The 20,934-nt window shown below is 45.0% G+C and overlaps 1 protein-coding gene across 1 annotated transcript in view; it reads left to right on the top strand.

Annotated features, from left to right (window-relative positions):
- The window catches only part of SQOR (sulfide quinone oxidoreductase), a 47,295-nt gene that overhangs the window by 7,293 nt on the left and 19,068 nt on the right, over nucleotides 1-20,934 (top strand). The window contains exons 2-4 of the mRNA XM_037834078.1: nucleotides 6,688-6,938; nucleotides 8,935-9,105; nucleotides 14,203-14,256. Coding sequence (XP_037690006.1) covers nucleotides 6,705-6,938; nucleotides 8,935-9,105; nucleotides 14,203-14,256 — 459 coding nt within the window. The 5' untranslated portion in view covers nucleotides 6,688-6,704. The remainder of the gene's footprint in view (nucleotides 1-6,687; nucleotides 6,939-8,934; nucleotides 9,106-14,202; nucleotides 14,257-20,934) is intronic.

Genomic DNA, 20,934 nt, shown 5'->3' with positions numbered 1-20,934 from the left:
CCACACTGACCTGGACGACTCCATTAGCCTCCTAACTAACTTCCTGAACTGGTTTTCTCTCCCCTGCAATTTAGCTTGCTCCCTCACGCCATTTTCTTAAAGCTGCCCCCTTCCTTCTGTCATTTCCCAGAACTTTGTTTTTCCATATAAAGCCTTGATTTCCTAGCCTGGCCCTTTACAAGCTGGCTATGATATTTCTTTCTGGTGTAGTCCTACATCATCTTGTCCAGTTAACACTAGTCAGATCTGGTTGGTCTCCATTGCCCATACACACTCTGGGCCTTCCCACCTTATCAGTCATGGTCTCTGGGAAACAGTTGGCACACTCAAACAGTGTTATTAACGGGGGTTAATGAAATTACTATTTACATAGGTGTGGGCAGGGTTAAGGGAAACCAACAAGGGTAGTAGAGCATCATGGGACCTGAAAAAGCAAGCAGAGGGAGTGTTACTAGAACCGTGAGAAAGAGCTGTAGTTGAGGAGAAGACCACTGAATGGGAGCCACGGCCTTCAGCTGAGGCTGAGGCTTGACAGGGAACAGGTGGGGGAATAAATATCCTGACTTTACTCTCTGCTCACTCTCTTCCCCTACTGATGGCTCCTGTTTGCTGAACCCAACTGGAAGCCAGATGGCAAGGGAGGCCAGTTGATGTACTCCTTATAGGTCTGCACTCAGGGCCCAGAACATGGGCAGAGAAGAGCAGAGATTGGATGTGAAGTGCAGCCACCACCTCTTTGAATCATTTACTTATCCTATTCCCTCCACTTGGTGTGCATCCCCCACCCGACCTTAGCATTTCCACTTACCAGAATGCTGCCAATCTTGGAGCTCCTGCTCAGATTCTACCTGCTTCATTGATTGTTCCTTCTTTCATCAAAACACCTACGGTATTTCATTCATATTGATTACATGGCTTTTAGCTTCTGCCACTGAAGCTAAGGGTAGTAAGATGTATGTATCTTTATCTTTCTACTTTGTGTAGGGATGTTCTGAAAATTTAGCTGCTATATGTTTGTGATAAGTTCAGTGTAGGTATAAACCTGAATTTGCATACGTACCTGCAGAAAACCCAACCTTGAATACCATCTAGCTGATGGCACTTCCCTCTTTATCAAGGTTAAATGGCTAAAAGATATGTGAAAACTTTCCTTGGTGATGACATCTCAAGTTTCAATAGAATGGGTGGTAGAGTGTGACAAAGGAAAGGAAGGCAAGGTGCTTTATTCTTTCAGAGTAATTATTACATTAAAAAATCATACTGTAGCCATGTTATTTAATTGCAAAAATTTGCCCCATCCACCCACCCAGTCTACAGCAATATGTAATTAAATGCCACCTGACTCTTTGGTGGATATGTAAGGAAAAGGAGAAGAGCAAAAATATAATAAACATGTAAAATCTTCCATCTGACTGAGCAGCTGGCACATGCATTTTAAAGTAGGACTCAAAATATCTCCAAGAAAGGGAAGCAACCAGTTGCCTTCCTGGTTTCACCAAGTGTCTGGTCCAGTGCCTTGGATATTATTGCATATATTATTTGTATGTACTTCAGATTAAAATGAGATCATGTTAAGGAACTAGAGTATTTTATGGGGTTCTATTTGGCATTTTTCTGGCACCCAAAGCAGTGCTGTTCTGGTGACAGTAATGACTTCCTTCCAGAGATTTCACTAGATGTTGCCTGCCCCTTTACAGATTAAATCAGAGGGCAAGTGATTTAATCCTAGCAGTGCCACAACGTAATAAGAAAAGTGATGATGTTTGCTCTGGTTCCCTCCCTTTCCTTCCTGTCTCCTCTAGTTAGAATCCTGGTTTTGTCCTTTATTGACTGTGTGGCCTTGAGGATGAAACCAGTCTCCTTCAGCCTCACTTTTTCCAGTTGTAAATGGGGATGACTGTGTCCTCCTTGACAAACTAGCAAGGTAGCTGCACATAGGGTGTGGGGCAGAGATGAGCATATTTCACAATGGAGATCATGATCTAATTTCTGATTGTCCAAGGCAGGCATGTCACATAGGAGGGGGCTTGGCAAAGCTCGGGGTTGGTACAAGGAGAGATGGCTTAGTTCATTGGGTACCTGCAGGCTGGGTGAGCAGAGTGCCCTGGTGGATTGCTGTAGGCACTAGAGGTCAATTTATTGGAAGCAAAGGAAGTTTGAGCTTCAGCATCTCTCCCCTGCACAGGCCCCCATGGGTGCAAGGAGTTATGGAATGTTCCAGGAAGGGAGAGGAAGCCGGGTTGTAATCAGGAAGCATTTCCGTGTATTTCTGGTAAACTGCCTAAACGAGATCTCAGAAGAAAGGGTCTGAATCTCCAAGGCTACAGGTGTTTATTGTAATTTCTTTTCTTATTCTAAATAAATATAGACTTTTGTACCTAAGTTTGTATTCATAATTTTGTTTTCTTTTTCTTAAAGGGGTCCTCCAAGTTGTATAGGCGTCAATGCCCCTAAAACCTGGATCTGCCCCTGCCCAGGGGCCTGTGCTTCTGGGAGGTAGCATGTGAGGCCACTTGGCCCTGCTAGGACCGAGCAGAGATCCAGAGCTGGAGAAGACTGGGGCCCCCCACCCCTGAATCATTAGCTCCTGCTAATGCCTCTGTTGCTGCTGCAGAGAGCATTCAGAAAAAATGTGCTCTATTCAAAAACTAATTTGAGCTCTGGCCTGCTGCTAACTCTGTGTGACCTTTGGATGATGACTTCACCTCCCTGAACCTCAGTTTCCCCATTTGTAGAGTGGTTAAATTTCACGAGTGGGCCCTATGAATTGCAAAGTGCCTATGCACCTGTTAGGGATGTATGATTATTTGTTGGTCTGTCTTGCTATTTCTGGAAATATGTCCAGACATTAACATTTCAGTGAGTAAAGAGGAAAGCCAATGTCCACTCTGATACACTGTGAATTTTGTTTTCTTTTGCTATTTCATTTTTTCTTTCATTTTAAAATTTTTATTGTGGAAAATTTCAAACCTATATAAAAATAGAATACCATTAGGAACCCCCCATCCCCACCATAAATACTGTTCAGTAGGCTTCAAATTATTAACTCATGGCCAGTTTTGTTTCATGTATACCTGCATTCACTTCACTTCCTGTAATATTTTGAAGCAAATTCCAAATAATTTCAACTGTAATAATCTCAGCATGTATCTCTAAAAGATAAGAACTATTAAAAAACGATATCAATACCATTGTTGCATATTGCTATCCCCAAATCTTAGATTTTCTTCTTCTTTAATTTACTTAGTAAGTTAAAATTTAATACCATGTATTCCTTCCCAACCCAGTCCGTGGGACTCAATAAAGCTACTTTAATTTTGAATGAAAATAAAATTCACCTGGTAGGCATTTTTTCTCAATAGGCTCTTCAATCTCACTGTGGTGAGAACTCCCACGAGGGGTCAGTTTGAATTAAGCGCTGCTGTTTAATTGACGATGTGACTTTAGGCAAGTTCTTTAACCCTACACTAAGCCTCAATTTTCTCATTGCAAAATGAGGATACTAACACCTCCTTTACAGGGTTGTTGTGAGGCGTCTCTGAGACAGCATAAATAAAGAGCAACTAGTTAATACTCAATAAATGTTAGCGATTATTGTTATGATACTTTCTTCCTACTTTTTCCTGTCAAATCCTGTCCTCGGGAAATCATTTGAGAGCCGTAAATGACTAACGATAGCCTGAGGGCTGATTTAATTAAATAGGCCTATAAAGCCCCAGCGGGAGGATCTAGTGGAGGAAGAAGCATCTCTAGGAGCCCCAAAAGCCTCCCCACCTATGCCCTTGGAGTAAGCCTACCTGTGCCGTGTAGACGAGGCTCACTCATGCCTCAGAGACTGGAGCCCACCGGGATCTGGACCATCAGGAAGTAACAGCACAGAGTTAAGTTGGCCAGGGGAAGCCGGTGGCCGAGAGGTTTGGTGGGAGGCATGGGGTGGGTAGCCGAGAGTTGGAGGGTACTGGTTGTCTGTTTTCCAGTTTGGTTTTGGAAGTGTTCTATGCAGGTGACCTGTTAAAGTTCGGTCCTGTAACTCAAAGCAAAGAGACCTCCAGCTTGTTGTAGGCTTGAGATAAAAACCATTGTGAACCATATAAAAACCCTCTGTTTCCTCTAGAGCACACTCACTGAAGTGCTGACTTCAAGCCTTGCTGGCTTGGTGGATTTTTAATTAAGAATGTGCTGAATAATCCTGTTTATGATCAAACAGAGGCGGGTTTGTTTGAACTCAGCCAGGTGTCATAGCTGTTCATAACCTGGTGCTGGCAGTCAGTGGTGTGGAGTCACAAAGAGCTGCTAGACCAGGGCATGGAGCCCGCTGCCACTGATGTAAGGAGGAGAAGCCCAGGCAGCTGTCTTATCTTTCAGACAATCATCAGGTATTGTACTTCTCTCCAGTTAGTCTATGAATATATCAAAATGTTTATTTTGATTCTTGAAGGAGGTGCTCAGTTGATTTAGGATTATCTGAGAGATTTTTATCCAATTTAAAAGCATGACAAATTTAATTATAAAATGTATTACATGTGCTATATGTTAAATGAAAGTTAAATTTGCCTTTTTTGTTGGTTTTCTAAAAAGGGATATGTGGGGGTGTGTGTACTCCATGTAAGAAAGCAGTGATGAAGTGGCTGTAGTTTTTGTATCATTGGTAGTTAATTCTTATTTCTTAACCTAAGGTAGCTGTTCACACTGCCTTCTGGGGAAAGTAAGAAGTCATATGACATATGCTGCTTATTTTGTTGGTTTTCTATTGCTTTTCTGTTGACTTCAAGGTCAAGTTGGCTTTTTTTTTTTTTCCTTCCTTCTGGTTGTTCAGATTGTGTTACTGTTGCTTCTTTCAATTGTCTGTGTTGTTTTTTTTTTTTTTTTTTGTTGTTGTTGTTGCTATCCACTTGGTTTAGGTTATTGTCAGGAATACTTACTGATTCCAAAGTGGGTTATTAAAAAATTACGGTTATGCATTATTGCCCTGGAATTTTTCTAGTCTTTGACATGTATCGTGCCCCACCTTCTACACAAACAGTGTTAGACTATGGTTCTGGTTTTTTCAGATCTGGAAGTTTAGATAATGTTACACTGTTAGAATGAAAGAGTTATTGAGGTTTGAAAATAGTGGTAAGGAGTCAGATATTTTGAAACTTGGGACATTTCCTCTCAGACATTCTTCTGTGTTTTGAAATTGTTGTTCATAGCTCAAAAGGGAAATCTGGCTGCAAAGACCAGGGCGTTCTGCTTGATGACTGTTATTAGTGAAGTCGTTAAAACTTGTTCAAAAGACTGTGTTTATAAATACTGAATCTGGAAATATGCTATCAGTAACTGCGGAAATAAAGCAGAAACTAACCTTCTTGGCCAAGTGAGGGAAATATTTGTGTAAATGCTTCCTCTTTCAAGAGGAGCAGCATTTGTTGGGCTGGGAGGAAACCAGGTCAAGTAACCTCTATGGAATGGCTGGAGACCGGAAACCAAGCCAGGCCACTTCCTGCAGCATCTTTTTTTAACTCTTTCCATGGGTCTAAGATGTAGGTGTCAGCACAGGACCGTGAAAAAATAGCTTCTCTTTTCCAGGAAGTGAGGAGTTTTGCTGTGATTCTGTCATTTTAGAAAGAAAGTGGGATGCAACTTTATATTCACCATAAAATATTTTCTTCCTTCTGTATCAAACAACAACATCTACATCCTATAGCCTACCTGCATTCCTCAATTTCTAAATAAATACATAAAATCAACCCAAATAATTTTTTAAAATGTAAAATATAGGGTTCATGAACAAAAACTTGGGAAAAACTGAGAAACACAAAAAAGAGGAAAAAAAATCATTTGTAGTTCTCCCAAAGCCATTGTTAATATATGGTATATTTCCTTTCAGTTTAATACACTATTCATTTTAAATTCTTTCCACAGGGCTAAAATATAGGTGTCAGTACCATCAAAACATATTTTCCCTTTTCTGGGAAGTGTGGAAAATATTTCTGGATTTTTTTTTTTTTCATTCTTATGAGCAGGTTGTTGCTGTTGATACATGGTTGTCCTAAAGATTACAGAGATAGTATAGCATGGGATTTAAAGTAGAGGCTCTGGCACTAAAGTGCCTGGGTTCAAATCATAGTCCACCACTTATGTGCTGTATGGCTTTAAGAGAGTCACTTAACTGCACCCTGCCTCAATTTTATCATCTGTACAATAGAGATAATAATGGTAGCACTTATGTAAAGCACTTAATTCAGGTTAATTATTATCATTAAATATTTTAGATTATAAAATTAATGTATACATATGGTAGAAACTTTTTGTAAAATACGGGAAAGCAGAATAAATAAAAATCACTCATTCTCAACCCAGAGAAAATCGCTCACTCAGTATATTAGTCAAGGTTCTCTAGAGAAACAGAACCAACAGGGGATAGCTGTAAATATTATGAGATTTTATAAAAGTTTGTCATGCAACTGTGGGGAGGCAGAAGTCCAACTTCCATAGGGCAAGCTGCAAGCTGGTTTTTGATGAATTCCCCAGAGAAGCTGCCTGGCTGAAGCAGAGTTGAAAGTTCTCTCTTCTGACCAGAGAAGGGGAAGCCCACCTAGGGGATTACAGAATGCTGGCCAGATGCTGACCTCTCCTGAAGGAAACTGCTCCCATCCCATAGCTGTCTCCACCTTTGCACTCATAGTCTGGTCTGTTCCCTTCCAGTCTGATCCAGCCCAAAGATGAGCCTGCTGGTCCCTGTGGGGTGCAGCCCCAGCCTCCGGCTCTTCGCCTGCCTCCTCAGGCTGGGCACTCAGCAGGCCTGCCCACTTCAGCTGCACACGGGGGCCAGCCACGCTGCCAAGGACCACTATGAGGTGCTGGTGCTGGGCGGGGGCAGCGGTGGGATCACCATGGCTGCCCGCATGAGGAGGAGAGTGGGTGCAGAGAATGTGGCCATTGTTGAGCCCAGCGAGGTAAGTCTCCCCCTTTCGAGTGCATGAGGGTGTGTGCGTGCGTGTGTGTGTTAGGGTGTGGGGTGGGGCTGACTGTTAGGCCCTGGGGCTTTGCCTTTTGCCTCCCTGCTATTAGTGCCTCGCCTCTGCCCTGCCCAAAAGAACTGGGAGAAAGTTGAGGGAGGGACAGATTTTCAGCCCTTTGTGTTCCCTTCCTATCCCTAACCTCAGATGCAGAAGAAAATCAAGTCACTGCTCTTCTGTCTCTGTTCCAGGCTGGAGAAGAGGTGATGAGATGGGGACAGGAGTCTGTGGGTTTGAGAAATTTAAGTGCAAGAGGTGGAGGTCAGGGAAGATGATGCGAGGGGAGAGAGAAGGTTATAAGGCAGAAAAAAGGCACGGACACTTGGAGGAAAGACTAAGTCGGAAAGTGTTTTAAAGGCACGATTTCCTGGAAAACATGTTAAGATTGTCCAAAAGCTGCAGAAAAATATTCAAGATTTTTGGCAGTTAGCCTGATGCTTCCAAAGGAACTGGGTGTACACCAGCTGGGAAGTGTATTCTTGGGAAGGAAAAACGAAATGGATCCAGTGTTTATATGGGTGGGATTAGGGGTAGGGCAGGAAAGACCAACTCTTTTGCAACATGTTTCCCCATTACTGAAGGAGGCTACTCTGGGCTTTGTTGAGATCACTGACTGTGACCTGAGGAGACCAGAGGGTGCTTCCTGTCACTTTTCTTTTGAAAGTGGCTTCTCTTCAATTCAGTGACGACATTTCCAAGGATGAACTGTATTGGGTAGCCACGCCTTCTGGTATTTGGGGTATCTTAGCAAACCAAAGGGCAGGTCTCCTGGGGGGGGGGGGGCTTCTCTTTGTAATGAGACCAGTTCTTCTGAGGTTCAGGACACAATTCAGGAGGCCAGACTCATGTCTGTCCTGGGGAAGCACAGTACAGGAGACTCTCGGGGCCCAGGGAGGTGGAAGTGGAGGAGTTGCCAAAGGCTCGGGATTTTGGCACTTTCCATCCTGTGCTTGGTTTAGTGATTGCTGGAGCTGATGCTTGTTCAATGTCTTAAAATTCTGAGCTTGTGTATTTGTTTCTCTTCCTGTTCAAAAAGGATTTGACATCAATGAGCTCTCACAATTGGAGACCTCTGCCTCCCTCCTCTTTGAGCACATCTATTATTGGTTGTGGGAGGATTGCAAAGCCATTTCTCCTGTCCCCTTCACTTCACTGTGTGTTCTGGGCTGTTCTATCCAGCCAGTTTGAGGCACTTTGGTAATGTTAACAGCTCTTCATCCCCTAGTCCACTCTATGAGTAAACTGGAATTCTAGGAGGCCATTAAACCAATCTGCCCTTTGCCCCTGAGTCTAAAACTTTCACAACCAACTTAGATTGAGAGTGGACCAATTGAAGCAAAAGAACTCCAGAGAATAGTACAAGTTTGGGCATATATTGCATGGTGGGCTAGGGTCTCTGAGAAAGGAGAAGTGGGTGTGAATAGGGAGTGTCTGCAGTCTTCCGTAGGCTTGGGAAACACAGGTGAGAGTTAAAGTTTTGAGGATTCCTCAAGAGTGGCTGTAAACTTTCCAGACTTAGTCCCCACATACTTCTGAGGAACCATATTTAGGCTGCTGGGCTTAACTTTCCTATCTGTGTACATAAATGTATCCATAATGTGTATGTATGCGTATATGTATATATAACATACATATTAAACACCAATTAAACTTTCATCAATAAATAATGCAATGGCAAATAAAGATAATCTATGGCATGTTTTGGTGACCTTGGCGGAAGCTCTTAAGTTGGATGACTATCCTTCAGAGCTTAACATAATAGGAGATGACAACGGAAGGCGGGGTGGGGGGTTGCTAATCTTCTGGGGACTTTTCTATGCAACACTCCAAGGGTCAAGAGAGAGTAATTGAGAAAGCTAGCTCATGTACTTTTAGCTATGCCCCTTTTGATGAGCCTTAAATGAAATGAATCCCTAAATACCTTGTTTCTCAGAGACATTTCTACCAGCCAATCTGGACACTGGTGGGGGCTGGTGCCAAAAAGTTGTCCTCATCTGGTCGTCCTACAGCGAGTGTGATTCCATCTGGAGTAGAATGGATCAAAGCTAGAGTGGTTGAGCTGAACCCAGACAAGAACTGCATCCACACAGACAATGGCAAGGAGGTAACCATTGGGGGCCTTTGGATTTTTATTAATCAGAGGGCTTGTGTTAATGTACAGCCATTCTCAAACTGGACAGCTTCATGGTGAGAGGGTGGTGTGTGTGTGTGTGTGTTGAACACTGCATGAGATGAGAAGGTGGGTGGTGAATGGACGATGGGATGGAGGGAAGGAAGGATTGAGTGGTACTGAACTAGTAAACAGACAACTAAGATGAGTATTTGTTGAATACCCACTACATGTTCCCATTGCCTAATACAGTCTTTTGCATCTGAATGTTCATTGAATGAATGCTTTTGCTACATGTTGAAATAGCATGCACCTTCCTCCCCTTCCTCACACTTCATGGTTTCTAGCCCCTTCCTACCCCTCTTTACCCTGCTCTGAACATCATCTGGCTGGTTAGGGCCCCATGAAAGGGGCTCTAGAAGAGAAGGCAACTCTCCAGAATAGCCCAGCATAGAGTGGGATCATTTTCTCCCACTATTTGATGCAGTCTAAGGTAGTTTTTGCCTTTGTAGTGACAGTTAGTACAGTGTTGATTCATGCTGAGCTTGAGGTCAATTCAGATCTCTGGGGCTTTTTTGACATGACCCACTGTCAGGCCAGGCTTCCCCCATCCTGAGTAAGGCAGTTTTAATTTATCTTACCTAAGGGTAAATACACACACACACACACACACATACACACACACATATACATATATACATTTAATATTTTATATATTTACTTATTTTTAAAATAATAATTTGAAATAATAATTTAAAATTTTATTAAATTATAATTTCCTTATTTTCCCCAGCATCTCCAGGACCCCAGATTGAAGTAAACACAAGACGGTTCTCAATTCACAAGTTTGAGGGGTTTGTTGGAGTTTGGGTGTCTTGTTTCCCTTGCCAGTCGGTGACCAGCTCACCGGGCAGGAGACCTGTCTCTTATAACAACACCCCCACCCCTTTGGTACAGCAGTGTCTGCCTCATTGATTAGACCTCTTCATGTAAAAGGAATAGCTCAGAACCACCTGTGACCCCCTACTTAAGGCTCATAAACTTGTCACATCTCTTGAGAATGAGAAGGACTAGTAGGTGCTCTCATTTCTGAGCTCTGCTTGTAACTCCTAGGGCTTAGACACTGGAAAATTGTAGTGTCTTGTTTTGGGGGTTGGCGAGAAGTTGGTGTAAGCTGGTGAGAATTTCTTCTAGGATTTTATTGAGCAAAAGTGTTTGTTCCAGTTTGCTAATGCTGCCGTTATGCAAAATACCAGATATGGATTGGCTTTTAGGGGGTTTATTTGGTTAAACATTTACAGTCTTAAGGCCTTAAAGTGTCCAAAGTAAGGTATCAACAATTGGCTACCTTCACTGGAGAAAGGCCATTGGTGTCTGGAGGATCTCTGTTAGCTCGGAAGGCACATGGCTGGCATCTGCTTGTTCCCAGGTTGTGTTTCAAAATGGCATTCTCCATAATGTCAGCTTCCAATGGCTGTCTTCCAAAATGTCTGTTTCTCAGCTGCAGCTAGCAGTGAACTCCTTCTGTCTGAACTTTTGTAGGGCTCCAGTGAACCAATCAAGGCCCATGCTGAATGGGCGGGGCTTCACCTCCATGGAAATCATTTAATCAGAGTTATCACCTGCAGTTGGGTGGGTCACATCTCCATGGAACAACCTGAATCAAAGGTTCCTGTTACGGTGCCCGCGAGTTAAAGTACGAGACAGCCAAACAGAATTTAAAGAGCCTTTATTAGCCGGCCGGCGACTGCTCAGCTTGACCCCCTCCGCACAGGGAATTCAGTGAGCAGCCGCGACCTGTATGCGCTGGTGCCTTATATAGGCAGAAACTGTATCCTAGAAACGCAAGCAAGCTATTCTAACAGAAGCAGAGTTGGCAGTTAGCGCTTGATCACAAAAACAATTTCACAAAGAGTTTTACTTGGAACTGGAGCAGTTATTGATTATTAAAGGGTTACAAAGAGTTTTACTTGGACCTGGAGCAGTTATTGTTAAAAGGGTTACGCTTGGCTGATGCGTGCAACCGCAGCTTTGCCTCCCCTAAACGGTAAAGTTTTGCTTCCTTTAACTGGTACAGGCACTGTCTCACTCCCCCCTCCTCATGGCCTAATGCTGTTTACACAACACTGTTGCTTTGCAGGTGTTTTAGGATTAAGGGAAAGGGACCCCACTTCAGTTCCAATTTAATCAGCGCTAATATGTCTGCCCACACAAGATTGCATCAAAGAACATGGAGTTTTGTGGGGTATAATACATCCAAACTGGCACAGTATTCTACAGCCAGATATCAGAAATTGGTACATAACATCTCATGTGAGATATCCCCTTGTTGGTTTTGGTTCATCCTCCCAACCTGCCTATAAATTTTGGAGTTAGCTTCATTTGAATTCAAGATTTTAATTTTGTGACATGTCCCTGAAGAGATTTTTTTAGATTTTTAGATTTTTTTAAATTAAATACATTAATCAACATTTTGCAGCACCTATTATTCCCCGTATCATTCAATTCTTAATTTACACTTTCCGATGTTATTCACAAGGTGAAAAACAAATGAAGGCACTGCTGAAATCAGTCTGTGTATCTTTGCTACCCACCCCAGGGGTCTGTTTGTCTGGAATGAGTCCCACAAGGCCTGGTCCTTGCTCATCCTCCAGACTTATCTGGTTCTACTCTCTCCCTTGCTCCTGGTCTTGCCACACTGGCCTCTCATTTCCTGCATGGGCTTCCTTCTTGCCTCAGGACACTGGTACATGCTGCCCTACCTGCTCCGTTAGCTGACTCCTACTCATCTTTAGCTTAGACAAGCCTTCCCTGACTTGCCAGACTAGCCCAGATACCCCCTGACATCCTAACACAGTACTCTGTGATTTAGTAGTTATTTGTGTTATCTGGTAATGCGTGTCTCCCCTACTAGACTGAGTTCCTGCAGGGGAGGAACTGTGTGTCTCTCTTGTTCATCGTTGCATGTTCAGGACCAAGCACAATGTCTGGCACATAGAAGGTGCTCAATACATATTTGTGAGTAAATTGTGTCTCCGTTTCTTCATCTATACATGGGAATAATAATACCTACTTCACCAGGGGTTGCGAGGATTAAATAAATTAGTACTCGAACAGTGCCTTACTCAGGGTGAATGCTCAAGAAATGTGGGTGTTACTATTTTTAAAAGAACACATGGAAAAAAGGAAAATATTTATTGAGCATCCACTACATGCCAGACATAGTTCTTGACTGCTGACTAATCAAAAAGAGGATTATCAGCTATGACGCCATGTTGGTGTTCTTCTTTTTCTAAGTTATTATGAGACATCTATTTAGTAGATGAGGTTAGAAATTTGCAAGGAATAATAAGTTCTCAGCACCAGAATTTACCTCCCAAGCCCTCTGTATTAAATTAGAATACTTGCCCATATTCAGCCTTCTGGCGAGGTCTACTCTGTTCTCTGTGATAGCTCAAAAGCCTTGCTGACAAGCTTTTGCAGTTCCTTGGGTTTCAGCCCTCTGGCCTGGAAACTTGAATTCATTCAAAAGGCTTGAGGCTTTCTTTTTGTTCTCTTGCTACCTCACAGTTTATTCTCCCTTAATGATATTTCCCCCCTATAAACTTAGCTTTCTCTGTTGCTAGTCCTTAGAAATAATCAACATTCTGGCCTATTAAAACCATCGAGGCTTTTCTTGTGGACAGTGTTCATGTCTCTCACCTGTAGATCATCACCTGCAGACCCCATGCCCCCTCTGACCTCAATGCTCCAAATTATGCAACACAGTTGAATCATCCATTTAATGGGCCCAATACACTTTCGTACAGACCAAGGACTTTCAGGGAGCCAGCTCTCTATGGAAAGGCAAAGTGTGCAGATGAAGATGGTTATATTGTCAATCCACTTTGATAAACTTCATTTTTCATAAGCAACTGTCATCCATCCATCCATCCTCCATCCAACAAACATTACTGAATTCAATTCAGTGACTGTGTTAGATTCAGAGATTGAAAGGAAAAAGACATAGCACTTATTCTTTAAGAGTGTTCAGCGTAATGGGGGAAGGGTATTACTCTTACTTAATATGACAAGTGCTATAAAGCATCATGTAAACTGTGCTAAGGGAGCACAGGGCAGGGGCCTGGTGGGGAGGGCAATTAGGTCATAGGAAGGTCTCACTGTGATCTTGGAGTTGAGTCTCCTGGATTCCAGGGCAAGACCTCTTCAGGTCCTTACTCCCCTCGGCTTCCCAGCCTAAGCCAAATATTCTAGATGTTGGGGTCTTTGCTTTTCAACCATGATTTGCTCAGCTCTCTTGCTATGCTTCTCCACTTGGTACATGATTGTGGTTACCACAACCTATTTCTCCTTTCTGTGATCTTGAGTCTCATTTCAGTCATCCTCCATCTCCAGTTTTCTAAGCATGTTCTGTTATTTACCATTCTTCTTGTTCACACTTTCTGGCCTCAATTTGTCTTCTCCTTGTTAGGGTGCCCGCATCCTTAACCCACTTTTCCATCACAATATTTATTGGTACTTTTGCCCTTAGCACAAACAATCACAATACCCATAATTAAAAAGGGGATTTATTCGTCTCATACAGATTATTAACTAAGATCAGGAACACTATACTACATCCTTTTCAGTGACCCTCAAGAGACAGTTAGTTTCCTAATTGTGATATTGGTCCAATCCATATCACAGGTCAGATTTTCTTGGGATTCATACATCACACCATGGATTTTTAAAGAAATTAAGAAGTTGTTCTCCTACCCCTCAACGTGAAAAAGTGTTAACACAAGCACTGTGCAAATAACCCTGGCTTCTGTGCTATCATTCTCCACTGTGTAAAAAATATAGGATTCCCAAGGTTCCAGGGGCCCGGCAGATTACACAGTATTTGTGCAGCAGAGAGGTGTGAGGCAGTGGAGAACAGTGGGCACCATGGCAAACCAGAGCATCTTCCCTTCCTGCCCTGCCCACCACCCGCCGCCCCAGGTCATTGGCATTAAGGAATTGAAACACGGTGCTGGCCACGCACATCTGCGTCGGCCCATAGGCTGCCCATTTTTGGTTTCTGGTCTAAAATAACATTGTTTTGTATTGCAGATCTCCTACAAATATCTTATTATTGCTCTCGGAATCCAGTTGGACTATGAGAAGGTACTGTTTTAAACTGTTTCTCTGTTACATTGCCAAGATCAAACACTGCATTTGGTTGCTTTCTATTCACTTGGACAAGAAAAAGTTCTAAGAAATCTGCTTCTAGTTTTGTTTCTCAGCAGTCCTTTTATGGTTTTAAAACAGTCTTCTCTAAGATCCTGTCAATGATAACAATATATTCCAGCTTTTGGCTTCAATCATAGTTCAGCATGTCCACACCCTAATGGTGATTCTTATAAAACAGCAGGCTTTTGCACACTTACAGAAAAATTGCCTTACTGTATAGGATGGGGTTGGCTGTATTAAAGATTAAATTTCCAGTTGGAAGTAAGATTTAGAGTATGACTTCTTAAGCAGATTTACAGGGCAGAACACCAGCAAGTAGCCCATCAGGCACCATGGGAACCCTGGGTTTTGTCTTGTAGAGACTGGAGCTTCTGGTATGGCAACCGAGGCAATATAAATGCTGCAAAGCTTTTCTTAGGTTTCTCTTTTCAGTGAGTGAGGGAGCTGGATGCTGCTGAAAGTCATGAGACTCAGGTTTATTTTTTGAAAACATAATGGTTGAAGTCAGTAATTATATTTCCAGAAGCCATTTGGAGACTTTGGATAAATAAACATTGCCCATAGAGCATAGAGATAACCAGGTCACAAGCTGCAGGAAGGTGATCCAGGCAAGGGCCTCATCTGGGTTGGCTCAGGAAGGGTCTCTGAAGTGTGTTCCTGCATAAAAGGCCTGAGTCATGACAAGTCTAGGGTGGGGCTAGGAAAGCATCTTCACATATGTTCTGTGAAGGTCCAGAGAAGCCATAAGTTAGCATGAAGGCTGTGAGATGAGTTTGAGTCATAGAGTCATGGTTCATGAGTCTCATATAAGTACAGACAAACCATATGGAACAGACTCCATAGAGGAAGGTGCCAATCACAACTACTTCTGGAAGGTCCATGCCTCTCTGTCCGGCGCTGCCCCGCTCGGTCCCCGGTTCCCGGCCGGCGAGGGGAAACAGGGAAGGAGAGAGAGAGATGCAGACTGCGCGAACTAACCTGGTCATGAATCACGACTCGAACCACACGGCAGTTGTGAAAGCAAGCCCTTTACTACAGCTAGATGAACATTCTGTGTTACTGGTTCCCACACGGGGCACGGCGCCTCGTGGGAGAGCAGCCTCGATGTGGCCGTCAGGCACGGCTCCTTGTGGGCTGTCTCACCCTACCCCGTCCGGGTAAGACCTTTTATACACAATTAACAACCAATAAGCTTCTAGGCTAGTATCGCGTATACAGGATTTCGATTGGTAGGAGCGGGTGGCGGATACATGCGTCACTATGCGGAAACAGGATGCAGGCGCCATCTTGGCTCACTCGATGGGCGGGGGGTAACTCTAGAGCAGGCTGCAGCGCATACGCTAGGCCCGATTCGGGAGGCGGCTTTCCACATCTCCCCCTTTCTTATTTATTTTTGACCCAGTGTCTCCAGTGATGAGCGTGCTCCCGTGAACCCAAATGGTTCACAACCTCTTTGGTGCTTTGGGGAGTCTGGACTAGGCCTCAGCCATCCAGCGGCGGAGCCTCTAGCACCAACCAGAATGCTCACGTCATATGGAGACCGGAGAGTCCGTAAGCTGGAAGCAACGTGACTCTCCCTGCAGTGCTTTGCCTGGCAACTGGGGAACAACGACGGGGGCAGGAACAGCAGTAACCAGAGTCGGGGGTGTCACTAGGTGTCTCTGTGCAATGGCTAGGGTCCAGTCTGGCCACAACTAGGACTCTGCCCTAGAGACCCACCTGAGACAAAATTATGACTACTGGTGTCGCCTTTTACACCCGAGAAACAGCCATGCGATTCGCTACAAATTTTGCTCCAAAGCGCCCCACCTGAGGCGACCAGGAAGGGGTATGGTTAATAAATCGGTCACTATCGGGGGTAACAGAGGTGGGAGTCATAGCCATCATAGTGGTAACACGCAATTGCTGCTGCGCTTGAAACAGGCGTTCTAGCAAACATTTAACAACGACTAATCCCACCAATAATCCCACTGCAATGAGGATCCAATTAGTTAAATTGGGCCAAGAGAACCAGGAAGAAACACTGTGCAATAGTTTCTGTAGAACCTCGCCTAACCCGGAGAGATCGACTTTAACGGGTTTTAACTTGATCCCCCCAATTGTGTCTAAACTAGATTCCACCTGTTGGGAGAGATTAACAAATTCAGGAAAATATGACCTTTTCAGCCAATCAGAGACTCTGGAAATGCTTCCGGTCACGTTGGCCCTGACAGGAGTGACACAGAGTTTAACCGTAAGCCACCGGGTGTCACATGTTTGCTGAAGCACTCTCCAGAGTCCATCTATTTCCAGTCCAAGTTCATCTATCTCCGCTTGGAGTTTCTGAATGGCCTGGAAATTTAAGTTCAGCATCTGATTGTGGCGGCGTAGCACGTCTCGGGTAAGGTTGACCAAGCCATTTACCGTTTCCATCGTTATGGCGAGCTGCCGATCTGTCCATGCTTGTAGCACAGCCTGCCCGATCGTTGGGACAAACAAAGAGGAAGCTACACTGGCAGCATTCGATAGCCATTCTTTTATGCCTCTTGGACGCCTAGACTTAGAGAAGGGGATATTGTTAAGTGAAACAACTTGAGAAACAGGGCCAACCCAGTCGGTTGCCTTGACGGGGAGCCAGACATAACTTGGGCGATACACTAGGATAGCGGGGCGGCGAGGCATCCGGGTCTTTGGAACGGTTGCAGACTGTAGGAGCAAGCCCTGGAAGGAAAAGGCACCTTTGAGTCTCCTTTTTACTCAAGATCCCTTCACAAGACTGGCGGCTCTTCCCTGTAACGTTAAGAAATTCAAGCAAGACTCCCTTACTTAACTCGCCATTACCAGTTTCACAAGTAGCATTTGCTGCAACTGTGGTGTTGACAACCTTGACAGAGAGGTTAGCAAAAGAGAGGATCAGTGTGTCATTGGTGAGGGGGAAGGACTCGTTGAAGCTTGTGGAGGAAATATAGTTCCACTAAAAAGAAAAAGGCAGATTAGAAGGATTGCTATAGGAGAGCAAAGAACAGAGTTACCGATCCTCTTTTTGGGCAACCGCGGGGTGGTCAGTCCTACTATTATCGTCTTGTCGGTCGTCGCCATCATCAGCAGGGTCGGAGGCTTGGTCTAATGGTTCAGGTTGTATATTCGTTGGCGTTTCTGACAGCTGTTCCTTGGCTTCTTCAGGTGATGTCACGGTTCTCACCAGTCTTTCCGGAACCCACACTGGTTGACGTCCTGGTTCCTGGGGAAAAACACAAACAGAGCCTCTGGCCCAGCTGAGCACCGGGTCAGGGCCTTTCCACTGCCCCGACAGGACATCCTTCCAACGGACTAGACCTCTATGCGGAGGACTCGGGGTGGTGTGTTGCAGGGCAGGTGTCATTCCTTGTGAATTTTCGTTTAAAAAATTATATGTGAGCAAGGCTACAGACAGTCGAGCTTTTGGGGACAGGCCGTGGCCTATACCCTCTTTCTGTTTTTTAAGCAAGTCTTTGAGAGATCTGTGCGCTCTTTCAATGATTCCTTGCCCCTGAGGGTTATAGGGGATGCCATGTTTTAATTGGACATCCATGTTGTCACAAAATTTTTGGAAGGATTTACTAGTGTAGGCAGGCCCGTTATCCGTCTTTAACGTCTTTGGCTTACCCCAAGCTGCCCATGCAGCAAGGCAGTGTGCAATGACGTGGGAGACTCTTTCTCCTGGTTCAGCAGAGGCAAATAAAACTTGGGAGCATGTGTCCACCGACACATGTAAGTACTTGATCTTACCATACTCTGAATGATGAGTGACATCCATCTGCCAAGTATCCCCTGGGGTGAGACCCCTAGGGTTGACCCCAACCGAGGGGACTGCTCTCTGCTCTGCACAATTGTTGCAGGCTCGGACAATATCTCGAGCAGCTGCACGTGGTATGCTGAACCGCTTAGCTAGGGTACCTGCGTTGATGTGAAACTTGGCATGGAATTCTCGGGCTTGTTGATACGGTACCAGCGTCGGAAAGATGTGCAGCTGTCGAGTGGCTACATCTGCGCTATGGTTCCCCTGGGCCATAGGGCCAGGCAAACCTGTGTGGGCTCTAATATGGGTTATGTAAAAAGGGTGTTGCCTGGTCCATATAACCTCCTGTAGTTTGGCAAAGAACGTCCTTACTGTAGAGGAATGTTTAACAATGCCCACCGTTTCTAAAATTTGTACAGAGTTCACAACATAAGCAGAATCCGAGACGACATTTAAGGGCTCGGAAAGGCTTTCCAGGACTGCAATGATAACCTGCAGTTCTACCCATTGAGGCTTTTGTGGTTGGAAGAGCACTGTTTTAGGAGTGTCCCCCTCCACACAATACGCCCCTGTTCCAGAGCTGGAGCCGTCCGTGTATACGGTGGGGGCGCCTGCTAGTGGCCTAGGAGAGGTTACTTTGGGAAAAATCACTGGGTGCCGGGTGACAAACTGCAAGAGAGGAGCCTTAGGGAACTGATTGTTAATGGGACCAAGAAATGTACACCGGAGAATGGCCCATTGATCTATGCATCCGGTGAGTATCTCAAGCTGCTGGGAAGAATAAGGCACCCTGAGATTTTTGGGCTGCTGACCGAAATGCTGCACAGCCCTTTTAATGCATTCTAGGGCCAAGTCTGCAACCGCTGTAGGATAGTGCTCTAGGACTTTTTTGGGGGAAACTCCAGGGTGGACCCAGAGCAGCGGCCCCCGCTGCCACAGTACCGCAGTGGGCTGTAATTCTGTCGGCAGCACGCAGGCTTCAAAAGGCTCATCAGGGTCTATTCTCTTCAATGCAGCGCCACTGAGCGCCTGTTCCACCTGGCATAGTGCTCGCCTTGCCTCTGGAGTGAAGCTTCGAGGTGAGTTTATATTAGAATCCCCCTTCAACAGGTCGAACAAAGGTGTTAGTTTGACATTGGGTATTTTTAGGTATGGACGGATCCAATTGATATCCCCCATGAGTTTTTGTAGATCATTGAGAGTGTGTATATTGTCTAGCCTGAGAGACACCTTTTGGGGGGAAACATGAGTGGGTGCGACTTTCGCCCCCAGGAAAGTGGTAATGTCAGTCATTTGGATTTTTTCAGGGGCAATCTCTAGGTTAGCTTCTCTAAGACTAAGGACTAAATGTGACAAAACTGTTTTAAGAAGATCTGTGTCTCTATGGGCTAAGAGAATGTCATCCATATAATGGATGATTTTCACTTGAGGGAACTGCTGCCGAGTGCTAGCTAGCTTCGCAGCGACATACAGCTGGCACATGGTAGGACTATTAGCCATGCCTTGGGGCAGGACTGTCCATTCAAAGCGTTGACAGGGCTCCTCTTGATTACTAGAGGGCACAGTAAAGGCAAACTTAGGGGTGTCTTCAGGGTGGAGCGGAATAGAAAAGAAGCAATCTTTCAGATCTATGATGAAAATCGACCAGTGCTCCGGTAATGCCGAGAGGAGGGGCAGTCCCATCTGAACGGGCCCTAAAGGCTCCATGCAATCGTTAATAGCTCTTAGATCATGTAGCAGTCTCCATTTACCAGATTTCTTTTTTATTACGAATATAGGGGTGTTCCACGGTGACGTGGAAGGGGCGATATGGCCCTTTTCTAGTTGTTCTGATACTAGGGCGTGCAACGCTGCAAGTTTTTCCTGTGGCAAGGGCCACTGAGGCACCCACACCGGAGCCTCGGTTTTCCATTTTAGTTTTATAGGTGTGGGTGGGAATCTCTCCTCAGTGGCCCCTATGAAAAACCCAAGCCTCGTCTGTCAGACTTGGGGGCAGCTTGTATAGGCTCCGCACGTCCGTGCAGTGAAGCTCCTAAACCCTTGCCGGGGGTATACCCCATTTCTTTTAGCAGTCGCTTAGAGGTTGGGGAGTAGCCGCTAATTAAAGTAACGTCCATTTGGGTCAGAATGTCTCTTCCCCACAAAGACACAGGCAGGGCTAATACATAAGGCTGGAAACTGCCTTGGTGTCCTTCTTCATCGGCCCAATGAAGGGCAGCTGCACTGAGCATGGGCGCTGAAATTTGGCCTATTCCTCTAATGGGCTCTTCCGCCCTGCTCGTTGGCCAGGTGGGGGACCATTCTTGTTGTCTTATGATAGACCGATCGGCCCCTGTATCGAGCAGGCCCAAGAAAGATCTGCCTTGCACCTTAATGGTTAGCATAGGTCGAGACTCCAGGGACATATGGAGTCCCTCAAAAATCGCTCCACTGGATCCGAACCCTTTTTCCCCTCTCTGTCTGATTCTGCTTGGAAAGACTGCATGTAAGCTGGGTAAGAGCAGGAGCTGCGCCAGCTTATCACCTTCTGCAATGACTAAGGTGCCCCGCTGAGATTGAACCATAACTTGGGCACGGCCTGTGAAATCTGAATCTACAAGTCCTGGTATAACTGTTAATCCTTTCAGGGCCGTGGATGCTCTTCCCAATATGAGCCCTACAGTACCAGCCGGTAAGGGCCCCTTGAAGGAGGTCCCTACTAACTGGACACCCATGGAGGGGGTTAGTACGAGTCTGGAGGTGGCACAGAGGTCCAGTCCTGCTGAGCCGGGGGACGCACGAATTTGATCGGATCCTGTGTTGTCGAATGGCATGCAAGGGGGTCCGTCGAAAGGGCGGACCCCCTCTTCCCGTTT

The sequence above is a fragment of the Choloepus didactylus genome, chromosome 4 (assembly GCF_015220235.1).
Source record: "Choloepus didactylus isolate mChoDid1 chromosome 4, mChoDid1.pri, whole genome shotgun sequence".
In the NCBI taxonomy this organism is placed as follows: Eukaryota; Metazoa; Chordata; class Mammalia; order Pilosa; family Megalonychidae; genus Choloepus; species Choloepus didactylus.
Note: the sequence above shows the minus strand (reverse complement) of the source record. Positions and strands in the feature narration are given on the sequence as shown.